The sequence below is a fragment of the Miscanthus floridulus genome, chromosome 16, assembly GCF_019320115.1.
Source record: "Miscanthus floridulus cultivar M001 chromosome 16, ASM1932011v1, whole genome shotgun sequence".
Classification (NCBI taxonomy): domain Eukaryota; kingdom Viridiplantae; phylum Streptophyta; class Magnoliopsida; order Poales; family Poaceae; genus Miscanthus; species Miscanthus floridulus.
In genome coordinates, this window is record NC_089595.1 from 93,767,761 (window position 1) to 93,778,165 (window position 10,405).

The window sequence follows — 10,405 nt, forward strand, 5'->3', positions numbered from 1 at the left end:
ATGGGAAAAACAAGGTTGACACGGTGATTTTCTCCTAAGGTTCACATGCTTGACAACATGCTACGTTCCTGTTGTGTCGACCACTCACTTGGTGGTTCGGCGGCTAATTGGCATCACCTGCCAAGCCCGCATGTCGGGCATTGCAAGAACCTACCCTGAAAGTGAGGGTAGCTCAATGACACGCTTTACTAGAGTTGCTCTTCGCGGCTCCCACGGGGCGAGCACAATACCCCTCACAAAGCTCTTCTCCGGAGCACCACACAAGCTTCTTGTGAGCTTCGACGGAGACCACCACCAAGCCATCTAGGAGGTGGCAACCTCCAAGAGTAACAAGCACCACTAGCTTGCAACTTGATCACCTAGTGCCACTTGATGCAACCTCACGATGCAATCACACTAGAATCGCTCTCTCACACAATCAAATGATCACTATCAAGCATATGTGAGATGGAGGGCTCCCAAGCACTCTCAAGCATGGACACAAAGTCCCCCGAGGTGCTCAGCACAAGCCATGGCTGAGACCACCTTCTATTTATAGCCCCATGGGCTAAACTAGCCATTACCCATTCACTGGGTAAATTTTGGGATGACCGAACGCTCCGGTCAGATCGACCGGACACACCCTGCCAGCGTCTGGTCGCTCTACACCATCCACGTGTCGCTCTGTGTTCAACTGAGCTGCTCGATCTCAATGGTTAAGTTATGACCAGACGCTAAATAGTGAATGACCGGACGCTGCTGCGCCTGATTCTGATCGTTTCCAGAGAGCTCCCTGAGCCTTTGTTTTGCGACCGGACACAGACCAGCATCCGATTAGTTCTGTGCCCACACGCCTAACTCCAGCGCCACCTATGTCACCATACATCAGCACTGACTGGACGTAGACCCTGAGCGTCCGGTCACACTTTGCGCCAGCGTCCGGTCATGAGACCGATACTGCACGCTCACTATTGCCACTGACCGGACGCAGAACCCCAGCGTCCGGTCACTGTGTGACTAGCGTCCGGTGCATACTGTGAAACCCTGTCTTTTCTATATAGGGCATTGGTGGCACCGTCAGACTATCCGCACTCTACGAGCGGACACTTCGCCAGTGGAGTTTCGAACCCTTCTCGCCTCCGTTCCATCATCGAGTTGATCCACATCAATTCCAACTTTATATCCTTTGTACATGTGCCAACACCACCAAGTGTACACCGCCATGTGTATGTGTCTTACACTACAAGATTTTTGGTCTACTGCAACGCCGAAGAATTGCAACGTAGAAAAATTGGTTGCCAGAGATTGTTGTATTACAACCATTCTAAAAAATGGTAGCGATACATGCCTTTAATACAACGGTTTTCAAGATGTTGCAAAGCTCTGTTGCATTTGGTGGACGATATTGCAATGGTGAAAAATGGTTGCAATAGACTTGATTTTGGTTGCAATTGTGTGGTAGTACTGCAACTACATTTACGTTAGTTGCATTTGGTTTTGACTATTGCTACGGTTTTTTTGTGTTGCATAAAATTTGACAAGCGTTGCAAATGCTAGATACTTAATGCAACGAGAACTCTTGGAGGCGAAGCAAAAGTGGGGGTCAATTGCAACCTTTTTTGGCAGTTGCAATATACTTTGATATTGTTGCAAGTGCTAAATTTTATTGCAACGAAATCTATGGGGTCGAAGCGAAAATTGTGTTCAAGTGCAACGCTTATTTTTGGTTGCAATATACTTTGATAATTGCAACGAATTTAAAACTTAAAAAAAGTATGGAAAGAAAAGAATTGGGGACGCATATATTAAAATTAAAAAGTGCTCCCCACAGGATTCGAACCATGGAGCTCTGGTTCAGATAAAACCTTCTACACCACTGCGCTATGTAGGTGTGTTCGTTGTAACTCAGGTTTTAATTTATTTGATATGATTGAAGACCTTATGAGTTATAAAACGCCCCAACCTTGGCCCCATCTCGGCATCTCCGTCCTTATGCCTGGTGTCTGAAACTTTCTGTTAAGTAGTAGTTGCTGTTAAGTACTTGATGTTAAGTATGCGTGGATGTTAATTAGTACTTGAAGTTGTACCGGGGTGGTTGGTCACTTTGTTAGCGATAGTAAATGCCTGACCGTGCACCATCAGTCACATGGTGACCACACTAATGAACCTTTCCTTGTCCAAACATTTGCCGACCGATGATTACTCTTGGGCAATCGTGATTTTTATTTCAAAACTTTCCACTTACCTCTTTATTTCAAATACTTAAAACATTTATCTCAAGAGGTATTCATTAGCATAACGAACATTAAGGTTCCATGCAACGGTTCAAACTTAACCATGTCATCAGTTCAAAAGAAAAAAATAATAAAGTGCGACATATGCATATGAAGGACAATTGACCCTTCCCACCAAACAGTGCAACAAAAAAAATTGTCTTCAAGCAAAGAAATCATCTTCTATATTTTCTTCCATGACTGGTGCAATAACCCCATCATCAATGTAGGTGTCATCGTCGTCAGAATCATCATCACCAATATAGTCATCAACAGGTTCGGGAATTGCTTCGCTACGCACTTGATTAATAATGGCGGCAGAACCAGTTGTGCCTGCCCTATCTTGTCTTGACCAGTTTAAGAATTCCTGACCTTGGCCTGATTCATTCATTTCTTGGATTCCCACATCAAGTGCATCGGCGTCATTTCCTGTGTCTGGCATGGAAAACAAATTTCTTGGTCTCACCAAAACAACAGTAGACCATCTCGGCTTGTTCACGATAGGGACATAAAACACCGGTTCAGCGTTTGAAGCAAGAATGTAAGGTTCATCTGAATATCTAAACATGGAAGTAGCAATGTCGATAATACCAAATTTGTCCCTAGTGTACCCTCTGCTTCTGCTGGTACTGGTAGCCGGCACATCATACCAATCACACTGAAATAATATAACTTCTTTTTCTTGTGGGAATTCTAGTGAGATTATATTTCTAATGACTCCATACCAGGTCATGTTGCCTATACTATCGTCACCCTTCACAAGGACACCAGAATTTTGTGTCACGAGACTTTTCTCTATGGCAGCTGTCCGAAATAGCCAATTATTGATGTGCACTCTATTCAACACACGAGCTCGAGGGTCAGGTCCTTGAGAAAGGGCATGCATCAGTTTACTTGCTTCCCCTTTCTCATATAGTTTTGCTATCTGCAATTTAAAAATCAAGTTAGACATCTACCGGTTAATTACTACGTTGGTCTGACCATAAAGTTGAATTTAAAAATATAAAATAATACTACATACCTCGATTTCAAACCATCTTACAAAATGCTCCTTGTGTCGTTTTTTAATGTTAATTGAACTATCCCTTGTTAGTTGTGTCTTATGCTCCCTACATCAGAGTGCACCAAATTATTAGTTGATGCCACAAACAAGCAGATAAAAGATAAATTTAGTGGTAAAAATTGCGACTTACTCTACCCATTTCCTGGCTTCATCACAATTAGTAATTATGTAGTGCCTCATCTTTTGAAGTTCAACTTTCTCCAAATTCTTAAGCTTATTTCCTCTCCTCTTGTAATCAATTTCACTAAATATGCTTAGACCACTTGGAGGCTCATTCACAACTGTATTTTCATGACGATCAGCTCGACTCAGCTTGGTGTCGACGTCGAAGAATCGAGAGCAAAATGTAAGACACTCCTCAGCTATGTATGCCTCGGCTATTGATCCTTCTGGTTGTGCCTTGTTCCTGACATATCCTTTAGCAGTACGTAGATACCTCTCTACTGGATACATCCATCTGTAACACACGGGCCCTCCTAGTTTAGCCTCTTCAACTAGATGGACCGGTAAATGAATCATTATGTCAAAAAATGCAGGCGGGAAAACCATCTCAAGCTGACAAAGAGTCTCTTTAATTGAACTGTCTAGTTTGTCAAGATCTGCTGGCACCAACTCATTTGAACAAAGTGCACTGAAGAACCTACTGAGCTCAATCAATGGCCTGGCAACATCTTCTGGCAAAATCCTTCTAATGACTAAGGGCAATAGTTTTTGTAGAATAATATGGTAGTCATGAGTTTTGAGTCCAGACACCTTACATGTTTTATCGTCAACACATCTCTTTAAATTGGAGCAGAACCCATCAGGCATCTTCACTCCTTGAAGAAATTGGCATAAAATCCTCTTGTCATCCTTGTCTAGAGAGTACAACGCTGCTGGCAAGGTGTACGTGTCATCATCAATCACAGGATGCTGATCTTGCCTGATCCCAAGATGTTCCATGTCAAGGCGGGCATTCTCGCTGTCCTTACATTTCCCTTCAATTTCAAGCAAAGTCCCTAATATGCTCTCGCATATGTTTTTCTCAATATGCATCACGTCCAAATTATGCCTTATGATCAAAGAAGACCAGTAGGGGAGCTCAAAAAAAATACTCTTCTTCCTCCAATTGTGCCATCTTGCGTCTTCATCACGCTTCCTCTTTTTTGATATGTCCTTTCCAAATCCCGTTGGATGAAAAGTTGCATATTGGTCTAATACATCTTGACCAGACAGTGGAACTGGAGCCTCTCTGGTTTCCTCTTCATTGTTGAAGCTCATCTTGTTCATGCGCCATGGATGGTCTAAGGGCAAAAACCGACGATGTCCCATGTAGCAGAACTTCTTCCCATGTTTCAACCACAAATAATCTGTATCCTTGTGACAGTAAGGACATGCAAATTTTCCTTTTGTGCTCCAACCAGAAAGCATCGCATATGCAGGGAAGTCATTGATTGTCCAAAGTAGCATAGCACGGAGTGTAAAGTTTTCCTTTGCCTTTACATCCCTACAATTAACACCAGTATTCCACAGCGCCTTCAACTCATCAATGAGGGGCCTCAAGTAAACATCAATATTCATTCCAGGAGTTTTCTTGCCAGGTATCAACATCGACATGATCCAATAAGATTGTTTCTCATACAACCAAGGAGGCAAATTGTAAGGTATTAGGATAACAGGCCAACAACTGTAAGTAACATTTTGCATACCAAATGGGTTGAAGCCATCAGAAGCAAGACCCAGTCGAACGTTACGAGCTTCTTTAAATCGTGGAAACATATTGTCCACGTGCTTCCATGCCCTGGAGTCAGCAGGATGACGTAGTTTGCCATCATCTATTCTTCCTTCCTCATGCCAACGCATTTCTGATGACGTGCTCTCTGACATGTACAATCTGCGTAGCCGAGGTGTGAGAGGGAAGTACCGAAGGATTTTGACTGGGACACGACGACGTTTCTTATCATGACCATCGTTCACATGGCCATCACCACGGTCATCTGTTTTCCACCTAGATGCTTTACATTTGGGGCATATATCCAGCTTCTCATATTCCTTCCAAAATAACACACAATGATTCTCACATGCATCTATCTTGATATAGTCCAAGCCTAGATCGCGAACCACCCTTTGTACTTTCTCCATTGTGTTTGGGACACAATGACCTTTAGGGAGAAACTTTGAGATCAGAAAGAGTACCCCCTCCAATGCTTTGTTACTTATCCCATACATGCACTTAACCTGGAAAAGTTCCACAATAAAAGATATCTTTGTACCATCTTCGCAACCTGGATATAATTCCTTTTTTGCCTCCTGTAGTAACTTGAAGAAGACCTTGGCTTGCTCGTTCGGCTCGTCTTCATCACCGATCTCTCCTCGTATTTCACCTCTGATTAGGGATTTAATCAAATTACTGGCCTCATCATCTTCACTCGGTGCGCCGCCTTCTTCATTGTCTACTCCAGAATCATGTGGTGCACCTTCATCATCGTTCTGTACTTGTACATCTGCTGCTGCTAGGTCGTCATTGTGTACTTGTACATCACTAGGTCCTGCATCTTCATTGTGAAAAACCACATCAGCTGAACCTTCCCCTTCCATTATAAAACTTTCAGCAAACCCTGTTGAAAGGACATGAATCTGAAGCACAGCCCGTGTTCTGTGTGACATGCATAGACATTTACGGCACGGACATGCTGCAGTTCCACCCCTCGAAGTGCCACTATATGTCCTGTCCAAAAACTGCATGAATTTGTTCTGCCACTCGGTTGAAGAACGAGGCAAGCGCATCCAACTCCTATCATCGCCTGACATCTGCGTGATGAAGATGAACGATGATCACCAATTTAGCCAGCGTATTTACATACATAATTGAACTATATATGTGCAGCCCATAGTGATCTCGTACCTTTCGCCGCGAGGACGGCTTGTCTGATTGATCGATCGACGTGGAAATCAGGGCAGAAATCAGCTATACTCTACCTAAATTAATCACATTACAGCACAATTAGCGAGCTATATGGTAATACAAATTAGACATCGGAGGCTGGGAGCTTTTGATTCTCATACCTTCAAAACTGATTCTGTGATCCACGGGTTGCACCTCTATGGAGGTCCGAAGGGCAGTGGAGCGGAGGTCGGAGGAGTCCAGATGCCGAGCAGTGGCGGCGGTCGCCCTCACCCCCGTGTGCAGCGCCCCCTGAGGATCGCGACTCCACCCTCGTTCGCAGCGCCCCCTGAATCACCCTCGTGCGCAGCGCCCCCTGAGGATCCCCTGAAGAAGCGAGTCAGGCAGGGACGGACGGGGTGGGCTGTGGGCAAGCGGCCATGCCCTGCGTCCGAGCCGCACGTATACCTGAAGTATTCTCCTATGTACTGCGGACCGTCCGTGGAGTTCAGAGGACCGTCCGCTACAAGTGGCGGACCGTCCAGATCATTTGGCGGACCATCCGGTGGGTTGGTAGGCAGCGCATCAGAAAATTTTGGCTAAGTCCACCACACGCATCACGATTCATGAGATCGGAGAAGCATGCATGCAGCTCGATCGGCATAAGATGGATATATAAAATTTTGGCTAAGTCCCTAAATTTACCATGAGATGGACATGCTGAAATTTTTACCATGACTTGGACATTGTCAAATTTGATTTTTACCGTGGGACAGACATATGCAAAAATGGCTAAGTCTGAATTTTTGCTATGACTTAGAGACTAGAATTTTACCATGACTTGGGCATTGACAAATTTAAAATTTTACCATGACTTGGATATTGAGAGTTACATGTAGAGTTACATGTAGAGTACAGAGTACTTTCTAAGAGTTACATGTGTAGTTTTTCCTAGTCATCTAAGAGTTACATGTAGAGTACAGAGTACTTTCTCCTCTAATACTACTAGTTTTTTTTACTAGGGCCAACTTTCAGAGTACTTATCCATCTTAGAAAAACTAGTTTATTTACTTTTAAGAGACCTCATAGGAGTTGGTCAAGCCCAAACCTATGAAAAGATAGCAACAACCAACTCGCACCCACTCAGACATGTCCCACCAGGCCACCATAACCCATCATGTGTAGTTTTTCCTAGTCATCTAAGAGTTACATGTAGAGTACAGAGTACTTTCTCCTCTAATACTACTAGTTTTTTTTTACTAGGGCCAACTTTCAGAGTACTTATCCATCTTAGAAAAACTAGTTGGTTGTTTTAGAAAGTACTCTGTACTCTTAGAAAGTACTCTGTACTCTTAGAAAGTACTCTTAGAAAGTACTCTGTACTCTTAGAAAGTACTCTTAGAAAGTACTCTGTACTCTTAGAAAGTACTCTTAGAAAGTACTCTGTACTCTACATGTAACTCTTAGATGACTAGGAAAAACTACACATGTAACTCTTAGAAAGTACTCTGTACTCTACATGTAACTCTACATGTAACTCTCAATATCCAAGTCATGGTAAAATTTTAAATTTGTCAATGCCCAAGTCATGGTAAAATTCTAGTCTCTAAGTCATAGCAAAAATTCAGACTTAGCCATTTTTGCATATGTCTGTCCCACGGTAAAAATCAAATTTGACAATGTCCAAGTCATGGTAAAAATTTCAGCATGTCCATCTCATGGTAAATTTAGGGACTTAGCCAAAATTTTATATATATATCCATCTCACGGTAATTTTTTATATATGCTATCACTTATTTGTAATGAAGTCAAATGTGGGTGCAACTTAACTTCATCATGCCACTCAATATGCTACACTTTATGGGTTTATCTACCAATTTATCAATGCATATCGTTTATACTCAATTCCATGCCCTACATATATACCATTCACGTGGTTCACTTATGCAGAAATCCTTCCCACACTTGGCATGAGTGAGAATTAGGGAGAACAAAAGAAACTTATATTACTTTGGAAGTTTGAGTCATCTAGGACTGAGTGGCACCAAGAAAGCAATGTTGGCTTCATCGAAATATGTATCCAGATGCAAAAGCAAAATTTGATTGAGTCCAGCAGTGTTTCATAGAAGTTTGGGTGTCTACTCTTGGCGGACGGTCCGTGACGAAAAACTCTCGCGCCCTTTTATTTCGCGACTTCCTCATCTACCACGTCGCCGCCTTTTATTTCGCGACTTCCCGTTTCCTCCCCCCACGCCGCCCCCTTTTATTTCGCGACTTCCTCATCTACCACGTCGCCGCCTCCACACGGTTAGGGTTTTTGGATTCCACCAAAGAGAAGTCGAACATGACGACAACTCCAACGAGTGGAACACCTCCATCCTCGACGTCGATGCGCACACCTGCAGGAGCGGGGATGCCAACAACTCCAGCGGCGGCGGCGGCGGCGGCGACGCCGACAAGTTCATCCAGACCCAACGCCACCATGTCCCTTTTTGGGGCAACACGTTCGTCCGGGATGCCAACAACTCCGGCAGCGGCGCCGGCAAGTTCATACAGACCCAACGCCACCATGTCCCTTTTTGGGGCAACACGTTCATCCAGGTCGACAGCAGCACTTGGTGATCAACAAGAGAGCTCCCTGCCAATCAATGAGACCAATGATAGGTAACACATATTTTTGGATTCAACATCTCGGGTTTAGAGTTTTAGATATATAATCTTGAAAATGTTCTGGGAAAAATGTAGCCTAAGAGCATCGACGCTGCAGGGACATGCAGGAAGCAGTGCGCCATGGGGATAATGTAGATCGAATGCCTGGGATTAATGATATGTAGGGATTAATGAGTTTGGTCTCTGTCCATACACATAGTATACATATTTCTAATTTAGAATGGGACTGTAAGCATTTCCTATCAATTAAGCTAAGAAGAACAAGTGTGCAATATTTAGTGTTTCCTAGTATAAATATTTTTTTGGTTTACTTTAATTTCAGTCATGGGGGTGCACATATAGGTCAAATAAGTGGCACTAAGTTTTAATTACTTTCTCTGTCTGTACACATACTATATGTACACTGGTTTCCTTTTAAGTATATTGTTGTATCATCACTAGTGCTTAAGTTTGATACTATTGTAATATTTGGCAGCTCGGATCAAACATGGACTCTCTATTTCACTTGCGAGGGATTGCCGGGGGGGCAAGAGTCTTCTACTATTAGAATCACTAGGGCTGATCTCACCCTGAGTAACTTGCTTGCAATGAAATTACAATTGGGGTATAGGGTAAGGGACTATTTGTACTACAAGAGGAGATGTGGTAATGCAGCAACATTACACGAAATCGAAGAAGAAGTCAATGCAGATGCTATGATAGCATGTAATGAGGAGGAAAGACAGGTCAGACTATTGCTGTCCAAGGAACAAAAAATAGACCAGAATGTGAACATAACACCCTTGAAAGTACTTGGAAGGAGACCCATTAGGGAACAGAATATAGATGAAGATGAGGAGTCAATTGATGCTTACAAGGAATGGTTGCACGTCATGCATAAGGAAAACCGATTCATGGGTAAGTGTTATGTTGGACTCCTATATATTTCAAAATTGTTGTATTATTTTATATTGGAGAAGCCTTTGTACTAATATTAGCTTGGCTGACCCAGATTTGAAAGATATCGACAGGGATGACACCACCAAAACTTACAAAGAATGGTTAAGGGTGCAAGGACAACTGAATGATATTAGTAATATAACATCTGTCCCTACATGTCTATTGTTAATATTCCTTCACAAACATATCATATCTTACACAAGTGACCAATATTTTCTGCAGTGGCATATGTGGACAGTAATCATCATACAGATGTAGTACTATCTGGTGTCGTATTTTGGCACCGAAGAATTCCAGGTTTGTTCCCAATTTTTAAAAAAACTTGCCAATTCCACTTCTGACGTCAAGGTTTATGTTTTGCGCACTGCTGATTTTATAAAAATCAAATCATTGCTGGTTCTGTGCAGAGGATTAGCAATAAGAATTCTCAGAATCGGCACAATCGACAGATACACCATGTTACAGGATCAAAGGGTTTTTCTCAATTGAGCTATGAGAAGGTAAAAAATTCTGTCACAAGGTTTTCCTTCAGGCATTTTTTTATGGTTTGTGCTTGTGCCCCCGAATGACAATGACATGATATTGTTATAACCTATATAGTCTTTGTATTTGATAGAG

The 10,405-nt window shown here is 42.7% G+C and overlaps 1 protein-coding gene and 1 long non-coding RNA gene across 2 annotated transcripts; both read right to left on the reverse strand.

The window, feature by feature from the left end:
* Positions 1–2,304: 2,304 nt before the first annotated feature.
* LOC136511037 (uncharacterized) lies at positions 2,305–5,892 on the reverse strand. Its single transcript, XM_066505278.1, has 3 exons — positions 3,446–5,892; positions 3,274–3,361; positions 2,305–3,177 (listed from the first exon to the last, which is right to left on the reverse strand). Exons 1-3 carry the CDS (start codon positions 5,890–5,892, stop codon positions 2,416–2,418), a joined length of 3,297 nt encoding a protein of 1,098 aa, XP_066361375.1. The 3' UTR covers positions 2,305–2,415.
* Positions 5,893–5,935: 43 nt separating this feature from the next.
* LOC136513722 (uncharacterized) lies at positions 5,936–6,438 on the reverse strand. The gene is made up of 3 exons (XR_010773434.1): positions 6,361–6,438; positions 6,200–6,273; positions 5,936–6,105 (listed from the first exon to the last, which is right to left on the reverse strand). It is a non-coding gene; the product is annotated as an uncharacterized lncRNA (long non-coding RNA).
* Positions 6,439–10,405: the final 3,967 nt, after the last annotated feature.